At 48.0% G+C, this 16,864-nt stretch overlaps 1 protein-coding gene across 3 annotated transcripts in view; it reads left to right on the top strand.

The window, feature by feature from the left end:
* The window catches only part of FRMD6 (FERM domain containing 6), a 159,338-nt gene that overhangs the window by 139,862 nt on the left and 2,612 nt on the right, over positions 1 to 16,864 (top strand). For all 3 annotated transcript variants that reach the window (XM_083515214.1, XM_083515215.1, XM_083515213.1), the window contains 5 exons: positions 4,406 to 4,580; positions 5,369 to 5,704; positions 7,062 to 7,196; positions 10,014 to 10,105; positions 12,775 to 16,841. In XM_083515214.1, coding sequence (XP_083371340.1) covers positions 4,406 to 4,580; positions 5,369 to 5,704; positions 7,062 to 7,196; positions 10,014 to 10,105; positions 12,775 to 13,059 — 1,023 coding nt within the window. In that variant the 3' untranslated portion in view covers positions 13,060 to 16,841. The remainder of the gene's footprint in view (positions 1 to 4,405; positions 4,581 to 5,368; positions 5,705 to 7,061; positions 7,197 to 10,013; positions 10,106 to 12,774; positions 16,842 to 16,864) is intronic.

Raw genomic sequence — 16,864 nt, 5'->3', positions numbered from 1 at the left:
GGCCTCCAGGTGGGACATCTGCATGACCACCATGACAACAGGATGCCGGACGACAAGGGTCTTACGCTGTTACGACACAACACCACCTTGCAGCCTCTTGCAGACTTGCTAAGCTACCACTAGCTAACGCATCATCAATTCTAGCAGTGGAGATAAAACACAGCATGTAGCCACCGGTGGCCCTAATCCTCTTTCTTTTTTTAGGTGCGCATTAAAATGAAATTTTATTTGCTGACAATTTGTGCCTTTTGAGGAGGAGGAGGAGGAGGCCTTTTGCAGCTTCTTCACTTTGTGCTTGATTGTCATGGTTCTAGGGGTTGCTCGTGCGTAAATCGACGCCACACCTGGCTGGGTTGCCTGAGTGAACCCTTTCTGTCCGGACAGCCACTTACCCATGGCTGTCTCAATCGCTGGCAGAATCCGTCAGTGGGCGTTTCTTGAACTTCTTCCAGCAAAGAAGTTCTTTGACGCCTAGTCTCCGCCTACTCTCCCTGCGCGGAAGCCTTCTGCGCAAGGAGGGTGTGGGCAGCGGAGGACCAGTGCTCTCCCCGCTGGTCCCCGGCGAGGAGTCATGGAGCCACCTCGCCGATTCCCCCATCTGCCCCCCTTCTCCACTGGTGCTACGCTGATTTCCTTCCCCAGAAGATGTGCTGCTTCTCTCCCTCCCGGGACGCTCTCCGGAATCCCTCTGGAGCCCTCCCTCTCCCCCTGGCTCCGATGGCAGTTCCCCGACATTGATGATTCTGTTTCTCGTTTTCTTGGCCTTCATGACCTTGTAACGATCAAAATCTGACATCTTGGCTTTCTTCTTCCTTGCTTCGATTTTTTTGTGTCCATCTGGTAGTTTTCCGCTTCTCGTTAATGTTTCCCTTCTCCCAAGCAGCTCTCGCATACTTTTGACAAGGAAACTTGAGAACAGAGTCAGTCAGCTGCATGCGCTCGAAGGGCGTAGCTTGCCTTCTGACACCTCTGCAGGGACCACCTGCTAGTGCCCTGTTCTGATCAATAACATCCACAATCGCTACCGGCACTGTGGTCTAAACCACTAAGCCTCTTGGGCTTGCTGATCAGAAGGTTGGCAGTTCGAATCCGCACAATGGGGTGAGCACCTGTTGCTCTGTCCCAGCTTCTGCCAACCTAGCATTTTGAAAGCATACTAATGCAAGCAGATAAATAGGTACCACTGCAGCAGGAAAGTAAACGGTGTTTCCATGTGCTCTGACTTCTGTAACAGTATCCCGTTGCGTCAGAAGCGGTTTAGTGCTGCTGGCCACATTACCTGGAAAGCTGTCTGTGGACAAACGCCGGCTCCCTCGCCCTGAAAGCGAGATTAGCGCCACAACCCTATAGTCACCTTTGATTGGACTTAACCATCAGGGGTCCTTTACCTTTTTTATGTGCAAGGATTAATTCTCCTTCAAGAGCTACAGGGAGGTTTTTAACATTTCATAGAATCATAGAATCATAGAGTTGGAAGAGACGACAAGGGCCATCGAGTCCAACCCCCTGCCAAGCAGGAAACATTTGAGGATTTTGTGTTTGAATATTTTGCTGGAAGCCGCCCAGGGTGGCTGGGGCTACCCATTCAGATGGGCAGCAAATAAATAACAAATTATTATTATTATTGTTATTATTATTATTATTATTCACTGAATTGGATGGCTTTAAAAGAGGATTAGACAAATTCATGGAGGATAAGACTGTCGGTGGGTACCAGCCCTCATAGCAATGCTCTGCTTGCCCTGCTGGAGGCTGTGTGACCCAGGATATGGGTTGCTGGGAATCGCAAGTGGGGAGATGGATGCTGTAGTGCTCAGGTGCTGGCAGAAGGCTTCAGGTGGGACATGACCTGGAAAGCTGTCTGTGGGCAAATGCCAGTTCCCTCAGCCTGTAAGTGAAATGAGCGCCGCAACCCCATAGTCTCCTTTGACTAGACTTAACCGTCCAGGGGTCCTTTACCTTTACCTGCAGTCGCTACCAGCTTGCCCACATGTGGTCCAAAGGAAATATAGGCAACTCAGCCAATCTCAACGTAGCGTTTGAACACCATGATGGCCACCTGATGAGCCGACGGTGGCGGGGAGAAAGAAAGAGGTCTAATCCTCTTTTAAAGTTGGAGGAAGTTCCGTAGTTTGCGCAAAGAACTCCTTTCTTTTATCTGTCCTGAATTTTCCAACGTTCAGCTTCATCAAACATCCAGGAGTTCCAGTTACAGATAGGTAGCCGTGTTGGTCTGCCATAGTCAAAATAAAAAAATTCCTTCCAGTAGCACCTTAAAGACCAACTAAGTTAGTTCTTGGTATGAGCTTTCGTGTGCATGCACACTTCTTCAGATACACTGAAACAGAAGTTGCCAGATCCTTCTATATAGTGAGAAGGTGGGGAGGGGTATTACTCAGAAGGGTGGTGGGAATGGGTGATTGGCAGATAGCTGAGATGAGCCTGTTGACGACTCTTAACGACTGCAATAGGTCTTACAGGAAAAGGCAAGGGGTTCCAGGAGTTCCAGTGTTGCGAGAGAGGGAGAAAAACGTTTCTCTGTCCACTTTCTCTGTGCCATGCATAGTTTTATAAACTTCTGTCACGTCGCTTCTCCTTCGCCTTTTTCCTAAACTAATAAACCCCAAATGCTGTAACTTTTCCTCTCAGGGGAATTGCCCGATCTCTTGGATCATCTTGGCTGCCCTTTTATGAACTTCTCCTAACTTTACAATATCCTTTTTAAGGTGAGGCGACCAGAACTATAAAGTTTCTGGGTTTTAGTATTGGACTGGATCGCCGTCGTTGTTTTTCTGATGACGCACCTGAGAAGCAGTGCTTTTTAATTACAGCGTATTTTAAATCCCGCATTTTAACAGTGCCGTGCGGTCTTTGGTAAACTGCTTCGAAGCCACCTTTAACAAATAAAGATAATTTCAAGGCAGCGCCTTAGAGAGGCTGCCTTGCTTTTTTAAAGATTCGACCCCGCTAGCAAGTTCTGCTGCAGTTTGATTTGGGGCCTCGCCTATCCAAAGCCGGCGCTTCTATTTTTTGTTTTGTTCTTCTTTTACGAGCTCCACTTCCTGGCAAGAAATAAAAACTCTCTCAAAGCTGCTTGCGATAAAATACTTACAGAATAATAAAGCGGCAACAAATAAAACAGAGCAGCCAAAAGTGTTAAAAACAACCAAGTCAGTTCTGCTGAGGCAGGCAGCTGATAAAAATCTTCCTTGGAAGACTGAATTGGCCTTCAAAGGCTGGGGAAGAGCAGGATTTTTGCAGAGTCTCTCTCAGCAGTGTCTCCCCAAAAGCAGGGGCCACAAGGACCCTTCCCCCCGAGGGCCACATTCCCCTCAGAAAAGGCATCTAGGGGCCACATCCCAGCAGGAGGCAGGGCCAGCAGGAGGAGTGGGTGGAGCAAAAAATTTACATTTTTTTGTACTGTAGCTTAGTTCATCTATAGCCATTGGCAGCCCTCTCCTCCACAAATTTGTCTAATCCTCTCTCTTTTTTTAAGACATAATTTTTTTATTGATTTTCACAGGTTTTACAAATTTACTTATATTTCAGTACAGTCGTACCTTGGTTGCTGAACGCCTTGGAACTCGTACATTTTGGCTCCCGAACAATCAAAAACCGGAAGTGAGTGTTCTGGTTTTCAAACGATTTTCAGAAGCCCAATGTCCGGCGCGGCTTCTGATTGGCTGCAGGAGCTTTCTGCAGCCAAGGAAAAGCCATGCTTTGGCTTCTGAACATTTTGGAAGATTGCTCAACTTCCGAAACGGATTCTGTTCGACTTCCAGGGTACAACTGTATATGTTTTTCTTAAAATTGTTAACTCCCCACCCTTACTTCCATGGTGTTTTTATTCCACCTTATACCTACTGTTTTATACGACATACTTTAATCTAATACAAATTAACCTCAATAATAATAAAAATATTTATTTATACATACATACATACATACATACATACATACATACATACCCCGCACATCTGACTGGGTTTCCCCAGCCATTCTGGGAGGCTTCCAACAAAACATTAAAAATTTCATTAAAACATCAGTCATTAAAAACCTCCCTAAAGAGGGCTGCCTTCAGATGTCTTCTAAAACTCAGGCAGTTGTTTATTTCCTTGACATCTGATGGGAGGGCGTTCCACAGGGCAGGCGCCACCACCGAGAAGGCCCTCTGCTTCATCGTTGTTTTCATTCCACTGCTCATAATTCGGACGCTGCCCGCATTTTCATTTGTCTCCAGCAGTTCTTCAGATAGTCAAGTCCAAGTTGGGGGATATTGCTGCAGGAAGGAGTTTAACTCTGTGCTGCGTACAGAAGTGCTTTCGCTTTTGCATCCTGAATCTTACGGCAGCGTCTGGTCTCCAGGCCCCAGCTGACTCCCAAATGCGCTCCTTTCTCTCCGCAGGGCAAGAGGTTTGAGATCCTGCCCGACGGCTTGCCCTCTGCCCGCAAGCTCACCTACTACACTGCCTGCCCCTTGCGCTCGCGGCACCTCCTGCAGCTTCTCAGCAACAGCCACCGCCTCTACATGAACCTGCAGCCCGTCCTGCGGCAGATCAGGAAGCTAGAGGAGAGCGAAGGTAGGAATTGCCCTGTCTCGGCCCTTCTTTGCTTCAGCCTGTGTCTCCTGCCTGCCAAGGGTGCTAGTCCACAATGTTTTGAGCAGCCAGGAGAACAGGAAGCTGAAGTCTGCTGAGTTTAAAAGTGCAGCTGTGGGAACGGAAGCCACTGTGGCCCCTTTTCTAGGGATGGGGGGACATGGAGGAGCTGTGAGATTATGGGGGGGGGGGCCTTGGTTGAGTTGTAAAGGGAAATAAAGGTAAAAAGTAAAGGGACTCAGGTGGCGCTGTGGTCTAAAACCCTGAGCCTCTCGGGCTTGCCCATCAGAAGGTTGGCAGTTTGAATCCCCGCAATACTGTGAGCTCCTGTTGCTCTGTCCTGGCTCCTGCCAACTAAATAATAATAATAATAAAATTTATTTATACCCCGCCCTCCCCAGCCAAGATCGAGCTCAGGGCGGCGAACACCCAATATAAAACCAAATTGATTGAAATACAACTTAACAACAAGATTAAAATATAACATTAAAACAGCCTCATTTCAATGGAAACTCAAATCAAAAACTTTTGGGGGGATGAAAACGTCAGGTCTTCACCAAGGCTAACTATCCAGACTGGTCCTACATGGGACAGAATAAAGCCAAGGAAGTCCTTAGCAGTGTGAAAGCACGCCAGTGCAAGTAGATAAACAGGTACCATTGCAGCAGGGAATCAAATTGATTCCAATTGATAACCCAGCTGGCGGCTGGAGAAAGGGAGGGGTGTGGTGCCGTGTCTCTCCCCTGACTGTCCCCGGCTTTCCTCCCCAGAGAAGAAACAGTACCGCGAGTCCTATATCAGCGACCTGGAGATGGACCAGATGGAGAAACGTTCCCGCGCGAGCGGCAGCAGCTCCGGGAGCATGAAGCACAAGTGTCTCTCCCGCCTCTCGACCGCCAGTCACAGCAGCTCGCACACGTCGGGAATCGAGGCTGACCCCAAGCCCAGGGGCGAGCAGGGGGGCGAGGAGGACTTCCTTCTGCCCTCCGCCCACCACAAACTGAGGGCCTGCAGCTCCCTGACCAGCCACGGCAGCTCCCACACTTCGGGCGTGGAGAGCAGCGAAAAGGAGCGCCTGGAGGAAGAAGACTCCTCCCAGGAGGACGGTAAGTCCAGCAGCAAGGGCAGCGCCGAGCCTGCGGGGCGGGCCCCTCCCTTTGGGGACGGATGGGCTGGTTATATTTCCACGCTGTAGTTCACTCAGCCGAACCCCCACAAAAATGCACGTAGGGCATAGGATGTAAATCAGATCACCCAAAGGCCTGATTAAAAAGGAACGTTTTTGCCTGGCGCCTAAGGGGTGTAATGAAGGCGCCAGGCGAACTTCCCTGGGGAGAGTTTTCCACAGACAGGGAGCCACTGTAGAGAAGGCCCCGTTCTCGTGTTGCCACCCTCCGGACCTCTCGATGAGGGAGCATACGAAGAAGGGCCTCAGATGATGTTCTCAGGGTCCGGGCAGGTTCATATGGAAAGAGGCGGTCCTTGAGGTATTGGGGTCCTGAGCCGTTTAAGGCTTTATAGGTCAAATCCAGCCCTTGGAATTGGGCCTGGAAACAGGTACAATGAAATACGGTACAATGAAAATGTCGGTACAAATACGGTACAATGAAAATGTCTTTGTTTTTCCAAAGCCCACACGTATGAGGATGGGCAGGGCCAAATTTAGGTTCCGTGTGGCCCTAAGCTACTGAAGGTAATGGGGCCCTTTATATGTCCAACTGTCAACAACCAATGGTCACTGTTTTTTGTGTTGAATATATGCTATATGGTCATTTATGGACCCAATAGGTATCTCAAGCCATTTGCACATGTTGGCCTGCAACCAGTCCATGCAGAATGTAGGCACCCTTTATATAGAAATGAGCAAACTAGTGATATTTGAGGGATCAGGCTAGCAGGCGGGATCCATGACTTACATCATAGGAGCCTACACAACACGAAACACTGTAGGTTTTATTTTAATTTTTTTTATCTTATAGTTTGGAAATGTACATCCAGGTTTTTTTCCTTTACATTTTTGGGGGGGCCTCCAAGAGAGTGGGGCCCTAAGCTATAGTTTGTTTAGCTTATACAGTCATACCTCAGGTTACAGCCACTTCAGGTTGTGTTTTTTCAGGTTACAGACCGTCAAAACCCTGAAGTACCGGAACGGGTTACTTCCGGGTTTCGGCGGTCGCGCATGCGCAGAAGCACTAAATCACGCTTTGTGCATGTGCAGAAGCGCCGAATTGCAACCCATACGTGCGCAGACACGGGTTGCAAACGTTGCAGGTTGCAAGCGTGAATCCCACACGGATCACATTCGCAACCCGAGCATCCACTGTACGTAAATCCTGGACGGGGGAATCCCAAGGTCCTCTGCATGGGGGGTGAGACGATGCTCTGCTGTGTCCTCCGTGCTCTTCCCTGTACTGCAGCCTCCCTTCCCCACTCCCATCTCACACCCCTCCGTCTTTGGTTCAGAAATAGAGATGCTGGTCGATGACCCCCGAGACCTCGAGCCCACGAGCGAAAGGTCCCTGGACGACGTGAGTCCCGACGTCTGCATTTACATCACCGAAGACATGCTCATGGCCAGGAAGTTCAACGGGCACTCAGGTAAACCTCCCAGGAGCTCGGCATAAGCAAGGAAGCAATTAACAACAACAACAACAGCAATTTATTATTTATACCCCGCCCATCTGGCTGGGTTGCCCCAGCCACTCTAGGCGGCTTCCAACAGAATATTAAAATACAATAATCTATTAAACATTAAAAAGGGATGCGATCAGAAGATCGGCGGTTTGAATCCCTGTGACAAGGTGAGCTCCCATTGCTCTGTCCCTGCTCCTGCCAACCTAGCAGTTCGAAAGCACGTCAAAGTGCAAGTAGATAAATAGGTACCGCTCCAGCGGGAAGGTAAACGGCGTTTCCATGCGCTGCTCTGGTTTGCCAGAAGCAGCTTAGCCATGCTGGTCACATGACCCGGAAGCTGTACGCCGCCTCCCTCGGCCAATAAAGCAAGATGAGCGCAGCAACCCCAGAGTCAGCCACGACTGGACCTAATGGTCAGGGGTCCCTTTACCTTTACCTTTTTATTAAACATTAAAAGCTTCCCTAAAGAGGGCTGCCTTCAGATGTCTTCTAAAAGTCTGGTAGTTGTTTATTTCCTTGACATCTGGTGGGAGGGCGTTGCCACCACCGAGAAGGCCCTCTGCCTGGTTCCCTGTAACTTGGCTTCTCACAGCGAGGGAACCGCCAGAAGGCCCTCGGCGCTGGAGGCTCGGCGGTAGAGTGTCTGCTTTGCACACAGAAAGTCTAGGGTTCGTGGAATCATAGAGTTGGAAGGGACCCCCAAGGGTTATCCAATCCGCCTCCTTGCAGTGCAGGAATCTCGGCTAAATCTCAGAATCGCTCCCTGCCCGGCAGCGTCTCCAGAAAAGACTCGTGTCTGGAAACCCCAGAGTGCCGTGACTCAAAATCAGGCAGCTTCCTATTCGAATCAGCTCCTTCTTCAGAACATCTTCAGGTGGCGATGGGAAACACTTCCTGCCCCTAAAGCCCAGGGAGGATGAAATTTAAAGGATATTTAGTTAAATATGCTAAGATAATTTAAATAGAAATACTTGCAAATACCAGATTGGCCTAGGATTTAAATATGTGATTTTATATAATAATATTTTTATATTATTATATGAAAAGAAGTTAATTGACTAAGTAAATTTTATGAGAAATTAGTCTTGGAAAACTGTTACAATGATATACATGGAAATTCAGCCAGGGGGATTTGAGGAAATCACCTAACAATGTTAATAATAGTGGAATAATTGCAGTTAAGATTTATGTGTGTTTGTTTGTTTATAAATTTGGAAAATCAATTTTAAAAAATTGAAAATAAATAAATAAAGCCCAGGGGAACTGCTGCCAGTCAGTGTGGGTAATGCTGAGCGTTTGGCAATGGCCTTGGCGTGATCAACTCCTGCCCAGAAACCCATGTCCTTACTGTGGAAGGACATGTGGATCCAGAATTGGCCTCCACAGTCACTTACGGACTCATTGTTAAAACCGTGTCTATGGAAGACAATCTTACTCAGCTACAAGTGTTGGCCAAAAAAAGAATACTGAGCTAGATGGACCAAGAATCTGTCTTGGTATGAGAATAATAATAATAATAATAATAATAATAATAATAATAATAATAATAATAATAATAATAATAATTTATTATTTATACCCCACCCATCTGGCTGAGTTTCCCCAGCCACTCTGGGCGGCTCCCAATCAAATGTTAAAAACAGTACAGCTTTAAATATTAAAAGCTTCCCTAAACAGGGCTGCCTTCAGATGTCTTCTGAATGTCAGGTAGTTGTTTATCTCTTTGACATCTGATGGGAGGGCGTTCCACAGGGCAGGCGCGACTACCGAGAAGGCCCTCTGCCTGGTTCCCTGTAGCTTTGCTTCTCGCAATGAGGGAACCACCAGAAGGCCCTCAGCGCTGGATCTCAGTGTCTGGGCTGAATGAAGGGGGTGGAGACGCTCCTTCAGATATACGGGACCGAGGCCGTTTAGAGAAAGTTTCCTACATTCTTAATTATCACATATTTGTAGATTTGGAAAGGGACCACAGGGGTCATAAATTCCAAGCCCCTGCAATGCAAGAATCTTTCTCCCCACCCGAGACTCGAACCCACAACCCTGAGATTAAGGGTCTCACTCTCTGCCGACTGAGCTATCCATCAGAAATCAAATAAATATCTTTGATTTCTTCTGAGAAACCCTGCCAAGCTATCGAAGGAATAATACACATGTGAGGTTGTATCCGGCTATGCCATGCTCAACAAAGGAGAATCGTAGAATTGCAAAGTTGGAAAGGGGTACTAGGGGTCATCTAGTCTAACCCCCCCAGCAGTGCAGGAATCTGAACATAGTGCACCGCACAGCAAAATTCATTAAATAGGGATAAATAAACAATCCGTGCCAAGTTGAGATTTCCCAGGAAAAATAAGCAATAAGCAAGAGCTACATAATCTCACCATCCATTTGAACTGTAATGGCTAAAGTCAGTTTAATCAATACCCTGAAACTGAAACTGAAATTGTGTTTTGTCTTAAAAAGCTATCGGATGATAAAAGAGTGGACGGGGTCTAATATCACATTGGCACTTCTTGTTCCAAGGCGTGATAAATGTGGACCGTCTCTGGACAAAATGGTTTTCGGATATATATTACTAGTTCTGTCTCTTGAGCCACATTCGCCCATTCCCACATTCTGAAAATGCAGCCGGGTGGTGGCGAAGAAATTGGATTTTTCCATTACGCTAAAAAACAGGCTTCTGATGTACTGTTCCCTAAGGGGTACTTAGCGGTTCTGTTAAGAACTGGGCCGCCCTTGAATAATGAGGAACCTCGGCTCTTTGCTTTCTTGTTTCCAACACAGGATTAGTCGTCAAAGAAGTCAGTTCGTCCACTTCCAGCTCCTCGGAGACCGTGGTCAAGCTTCGTGGCCAAAGCATTGATTCATTGCCCCAGGTTCGTAAGTTCTGCATGAGTCCATAAAGTTCTGCATCTGAGGCCATAAAACCATAGAATTGTGGAGTCTCTAATTCAGGGGTCAGCACACTTTTTCAGCAGGGGGCCGGTCCACTGTCCCTCAGACATTGTGGGGGGCCGGACTTTATTTTTTGGGTGGGGGAATGAACGAATTCCTATGCCCCACAAATAACCCACAGATGCATTTTAAATAAAAGCACACATTCTACTCCTGTAAAAACACCAGGCAGGCCCCACAAATAACCCAGAGATGCGTTTTAAATAAAAGCACACAATCTACTCATGTAAAAACACCAGGCAGGTCCCACAAATAACCCAGAGATGCGTTTTAAATAAAAGGATGCTTTCTACTCACGTAAAAACACGCTGATTCCCGGACCGCCCTTAGGACGGATTTAGAAGGCAATTGTGCCGGATCTGGCCCCCGGGCCTTAGTTTGCCTACCCCTGCTCTAGTGCAGGGATGTCAAACAGGTAGATCGTGATCTATTGGTAGATCACGGGGTGTCTGTGGTAGATCGCTGGACCCTCCCCCCACCCCACAAAAGCTCAACAACTTTGGTAGATCACTGCCAGATTTTTTTTAATAGTGGGAGCAGATCTCAGTCTCTTGAAAGCTGGATGTGCCTGCTCTAGTGTTTTCCTTAAGCCAGTGGTTTTCAGCCCGTGCGCCGTGGCACCTTGGGGTGCCTTGAAGGATGGTCAGGGATGCCGTGGGCAAGACTGGCCTCTGTCCCTCTTTCCTCCCCTCCCTCCTCTGATGCCCTCTTGCGTCTCTGCCTCCCAAAGGCTTGCAGGGCTCTTTGAGGTTTTTAATTTTTTTATTCGTTTTTATTAAATATTATAAGAAAATAAAAAGAAAAAAGAAATAGAAACAAAAATCAATACATAACACGCAGACTAGAAAAGAAAAGAGACGAAAGCTAAAAGAAAAGAAAAAAAGAAAAAAATACTTTTCGTAATCAATAATGCCAAATTTATACTTCGAACATTACTCTCTCTCTCTCTATCTATCTATCTATCTATCTATCTATCTCCTAGTTAAAATATTCTAAAAGACTTCCACTGCATTCACCACACGTCTCTTAGTTTCTACTTCACCTTTACACCTGTTCTTCAGTCACTCCTTTTTCTTGAGTTCTTTCATAGTCCATCAAATCTTTGTCTAAACACAACCAAACTTTCGTATTTGAGGCTTGCAGGGCTGTTTGTTGCAGCAGCAGCCCTGGCTGCAAGCTCCACAGGAGAATGGTGCCTCCGGGGCTGACCAGGGGGCGCTGCTTGCCAGTAGCTAAGGCAGCCTCAGAGTAAGCAAGTGGGGCAGGGAGCCCAGCCAGCCAGTCCGCCATCCCTTGCTGTTGGGAATGGACGGACAAGTCCCAGGCCTCTGTGGGGCAGAGGAGGCACCTCTCTTTGGGGATGCTCAGAGATCAGGGGCGGCGGCGGCAGCTGCCCAGAGGACTCCCAAGGAGAGGGAAGGAGGCTGAGGGAACCCTCCACAAGGGAGGGTGTTCGAAAAGGGGTGAGGGGCTGCCAGTTCTGTAGGCAAGGGGGGACCTAACTGGGCTCCTGGGTCCCACAGGGGTGCCACAGAAAGAATGTAGTTGGTCAAGGGAGCCGTGGACTCCAAAAGGTGGACAGCTTCTGCCTTAAACCCTTCTATAGTTATATTTTCTGAGAATCCTCCGGAAAAATAATCTCTCAAAGGACCTGTTGATGGCATTTTACCATTGCACTGTGGAGAGTGTATTAACTTATGGTCTGTGTGTGTGGTTTGGGAGCTGCACGGTCAGGGAAAAAAGAATGCTGTCCAGGGTTGTAAAGACTGCGGAGAGAATAATTGGGTGCACTCTTCCCACCTTGGATCAAATCTATGCTTCCAGGTGTCATAAGAAAGCTGCAGAGATAGTGCAGGATAGTGCGCACCCTGGAAATGATCTCTTTCAGCTTCTGCCTTCTGGAAGATGGTACAGGGTTTATAAAGACTAGGACTAGCTGCCTGAGAAACAGTTTTTATCCAAATGCGATTTTGGTTTTAAACGCAGTGTAAGGTAGTCTCTGTGGGAGTATATTGTATTTAATGATGGGGTATCAGAGGGGTTTTGGGGGGGGGTTTAAGGGACGCAGGTGGCGCTGTGGGTTAAACCACAGAGCCTAGGACTTGCCGATCAGAAGGTCGGCGGTTCAAATCCCCACGACATGGTGAGCTCCTGTTGCTCGGTCCCTGCTCCTGCCAACCTAGCAGTTCGAAAGCACGTCAAAGTGCAAGTAGAGAAATAGGTACCGCTCCAGCGGGAAGGTAAACGGCATTTCCATGCACTGCTCTGGTTCGCCAGAAGCGGCTTAGTCCTGCTGGCCACATGACCATGAAGCTGTACGCCGGCTCCCTCGGCCAAGAAAGCGAGATGAGCGCCGCAACCCCAGAGTCGTCCGCGACTGGACCTAATGGCCAGGGGTCCCTTTACCTTTAAGGTAGTCTCTGTGGGAGTATATTGTATTTAATTATGGGGTATCAGAGTTTTTAGAGGGCTAACCAGGCTGGGATAGCAGGCTTGTTGGTTTTTGAAGGTCTGATGCGGATTTTTTTTCAATTTCGTTGTTCTGTATGGGACAATGACAATAAAGATTATCATTTCCTGTTTCCTGCAGACGGCCTGCCGGAAGCCAAAGACCTCCACTGACCGGCACAGCTTGAGCCTGGACGACATCCGGCTCTACCAAAAGGACTTCCTGCGACTGGCCAGTCTCTGCCAGGAGACAGCCCAGAGCTACACCTTTGGCTGTGGCCACGGACTGGCCGAAGAGGGCCTCTACTGCAATGGCTGCTTGGCGCAGCAGTGCATCAACATTCACGACGCTTTCCCCGTCAAGAGGACCAGCAAGTACTTCTCTCTGGATCTCGCCCACGAAGAAGTCCCGGAGTTTGTCGTCTGACGCTGCCTCTCCAGAAACTCCTCCGGAGCTGGGTACTCGGGAGGGAGGTTGACCCAAGAAAGAGGACCACGGATTGCCTGGATTACTTCTGGTGCCATAGCAGGGGCATATAGAGATATATATTCCCCGTCAATGTTTCTTCTCGGATTCTACACAGATCCTGTGTGTTGCACTTTGACAAAAATGTGCCTGTCCCTAAGGCGGTTTCTTTCTGAATCGATGTCCGCGGTGGGATTTGCTCTGGAAACACGGCGGTCTTCTGTTCTCGGAAAAGGGGAGGCCAGCGTTGAGCACTTGTTGGCTCTCTCGTTTTGACAAGAAAAACAGATGCACAAAGATTGGCTTTTTAATTTTATTTGCCTCACGCCAAGCTGCCGTCTTTCTTCCGCGCTTCAGGTGGCCGTGGCTTCTTCCTGCGTCACATTTTGCAGCTTTCTTTGGGTCGGCCGTCGTGGCATCGATGCTGAAAGCGAGGACATCGGTCTATATAGTCTTCTTTCTCCCCCCCCCCAACCCTTTTTACTTCCTGCACTGTGTCAAGCCAAAGAAATCGTCCCAAACGGGAAGCCATCGAGACCACAGGTGTGAGCAATAACTGACCAAAGGGACTTCGTCCTCCTTCGGCCGAGAGGCCTGGGGGAGGGCGGCAAGTGTGTCGCGATGCAGTCGGGCCACCATTTTCCTGTTCTTCCCCACCGAAAGGAAAAGGACTGCGGGGACATCATCTCCCATCTGATATTTTGTGTTGTTTACAAAAGAAAAAGGGGAAGGAAAAAAACAGGCCTAAAAACTGATGTTCAGAAAAGTGGGATTTTGAAAGCTGCTGGAAGCGTTTTCATTTGAGGTGGAAACAACCTCATGAACAGATAATCTGTCAGGATGTAGCAATAAGGTTTGCTGACCAAAGTACCTTAAATTTGAGAGAGAGAGAGAGAGAGAGATTATATATAAAAAAATGCGTATATAAGTATAGAGAGGAGTATTGGTTTATTGTATGCTTGAACTTGCAGATCTCGCGTTTTACGTTTTGTTTTTCTGTTTTAAATGCCTTTTGTAGAAGAAGTTAACTACCCCCCCCAACACCCCATGTTACATATATAGACAATCTTATAAGCTCTACTTACACACAGGGAAGAAAACTTGCTCCCCTTTTCTTTTTGCTGTCGAGGGAGGGGGGGGAGTGTTGTTGCTGCGTCGTAAGCATGGCGTCTTCCTCACCCCCCATAATATATCTTTGCTGTTTTCTTTTTTTGAACTGGGTCTTCTGTGTATCCTGAGATTCTCCCTTCTGCCATCCTCTGACCACAGGCTCGTTAGGAGAATAGTTTTGCCCCCTTCCAATTCAGCATAGCTCTTATAAAACAAACACGCCCAAACAGTAACATTTGTGGGCAGCAAACGCATCTTTGACCTGACCTCCTATGTGCAGCTATAGCAAGATTGCATCTTACGTGCGTTGAGCTTGCACGATTTCGACCATACGCGGTCGGAGGCAGACCGGTTGGAATCGCGCACCTGAACTCCAAACGAGGTAGAGATCTTTATAGAGCTCCTTACGTTCTCCGCCTTGCTTGAGGGGCAAGGCCTGCTCAGGGCGCCACCTCGGCGATGCTCGTGCAAGATCTCGCAGGGCCATCTGGGTTCCTGCGAGATTTCGTGTGAGCCTCCCAGAGCCAGTGTTCTGGGCTGGCCTTCCTCCCCAAGTTAAGACAGAGAGCTAAGCTGTCTTAAAAGCTTTTTTTTTTGCTGCTGGATCCGTGTGGTTTACCCGGCACAAAAGGAGCTTTTAATCTCTCTGCCTTACTTGCACACACCTGGTAGCTGCAGACACGACTCCAGGGGTTTGGGTATATATGACTTCCGTGCCTACGCAAAACCCTTGGAACCAAACCTCCACGTAAGATGTACAATATTTATTAGTCTTCCGTGGAATAAAATAGCGCAAAGGTATGTGCACTGCCAGAGAGCTGGAATTGGCCATGACTTCTGCTTCGTGATCCAAGCAGTAGCAAACATATTTCGGGGGGGGGAGCCCCATATTCGGTGCTGAGCAGCGTTCCCCATAACCTGAACTTTGAGCCGAGAGCTTTAGAAGGTGACGCTCGGCTTCTCCGTTCTTCTGGAAAAGTTGTGCCATTCTCCAAGGGGAAGGAGGCTGGTGTTCAGAGGGTGGCCATGTTGGAATTACGTGTTTTCAGTAAACGGGTGTGGGTCTTCCCCTCTCTCAAATTGTCCCAAGACCTTCAGCCGTTCTCCGGGAGCGGGGGAAGCAAAACGATTTAAGTTTCTTAGCACGATGCCTTTTTTTAAAAAAGCACGCAAATATTTTTTGAGAGGTTTTGTATTCACAGCCACACAGCATCGCCATATTTTGATACACTTGTCTTTTTTCTAACTGGAGCCTTTCTTAAATATATATATGTACCTGTATATATATATTATTTTATAAAGCTGAAAGCAAGGATATTTTTCTAAAGAGGCAGAAAATTTCCATTCTTTCCTTTCCCTCCCCACCTTCCCCCTGTTTTGGTATCCAAATAGGCTGACCAGCTAATCAGTATTAACAGTTGAGCCAAGAGAAGTCTCAAGTTGGGCACGTCTAGATTCTGCCAATTGCTTCAGACGATCTTTCACTGGCACCTGCGCTCCTCAGCATGTCAGCACAAGATGTTTGCAGCTTCCTTTTGAGATTTTGCTTTGTGATACAGGCAGGGGTGTGCTTGTTTGTGTGTCGTAAAGCAGCAGTTGCAGTGAGACTGCGTGTCCTTTATGTTGTGCTTTGCCATTGGCACTGCCCGTTTGGCACAGGTGCCCCCTCTTCTCCATAGCATTCTGGTACCAGCCGTTGCAAATTGCAGACTCCACCCCTGGCAGGCCAATCTTAATCCCTCCTCAGCCAAGGGTTTGTCTTGCCCTCACCTGGGGATTCAAGCACCTGGTGGGCTGCAATACACGGAGAGTGGACCGTGTTGGGCTTGGAGGACTGTACATAAAGGAGCAATGTTGTCGTTGCTTGCCCTGTTCCTCGCTTCCCATTGGACAGCCCTCTTGTCATTTGACGCACCATCAGAATTTGGCCGCCCAGATCTGTAGACAGAGGCTGGATCTAGGTGAGACAAATTTCGGCAAGGAACGAGGCTGACCTTTCACTCTGGTGTGGTGGTCAGAGTACTTGAGAAGGGCAGGTGATATTACCAATAAGCTTGACTGGTTTACCCTGGAGACTTTATTTTGGAGAAGGAAGAGGAGATTTTCTGAAATTAGCCATTTCCCAGTCTCCCGTGAATGCCCCAGCACCGCACGATCGCAGAAGTCAGCCATCGCGGTTTGCATAACACTTTCCTCTGTGTCTCTTGAGACACAGGTAATAACAGCGACAGCTCACCTGACGCGACCCTTTCGTCCGTCCCAGACGCATGGCTGCAGCCAAATTCCTTGATTCTGAATTCCTATCGATCAGCTTTTTGTTGTTGCTGTTCCTGAGCTGAACTTCTGAACAATCTAAGGCAGCCTTTGCTAACCTGGTGCCGGGCAGAGGTGTTTAACCTACAGTTCCCATGAGCTTCCAGCATCATGCAGCCAAGCAGATGGGAACTGGGTCTAAACACCTTTGCACAACACCAGGTTAGCCACGGCTGATCTCAAGTCATAATATCAGGCAGCAGTCAATTTGTACGGTGAAGCTGCAGGCTGATATTAAATGCAGATGCACACACACACATCCTGATCTAATCTGAGTTGGATTCAGATGAGCATCTGTGTCATGGAGGAACACCTGTGAAGTTCAAAATAAAAAAAATCCTTC

This window comes from Podarcis liolepis (assembly GCF_965112155.1).
Source record: "Podarcis liolepis genome assembly, chromosome: 1".
Lineage (NCBI taxonomy): Eukaryota > Metazoa > Chordata > Lepidosauria > Squamata > Lacertidae > Podarcis > Podarcis liolepis.
Note: the sequence above shows the minus strand (reverse complement) of the source record. Positions and strands in the feature narration are given on the sequence as shown.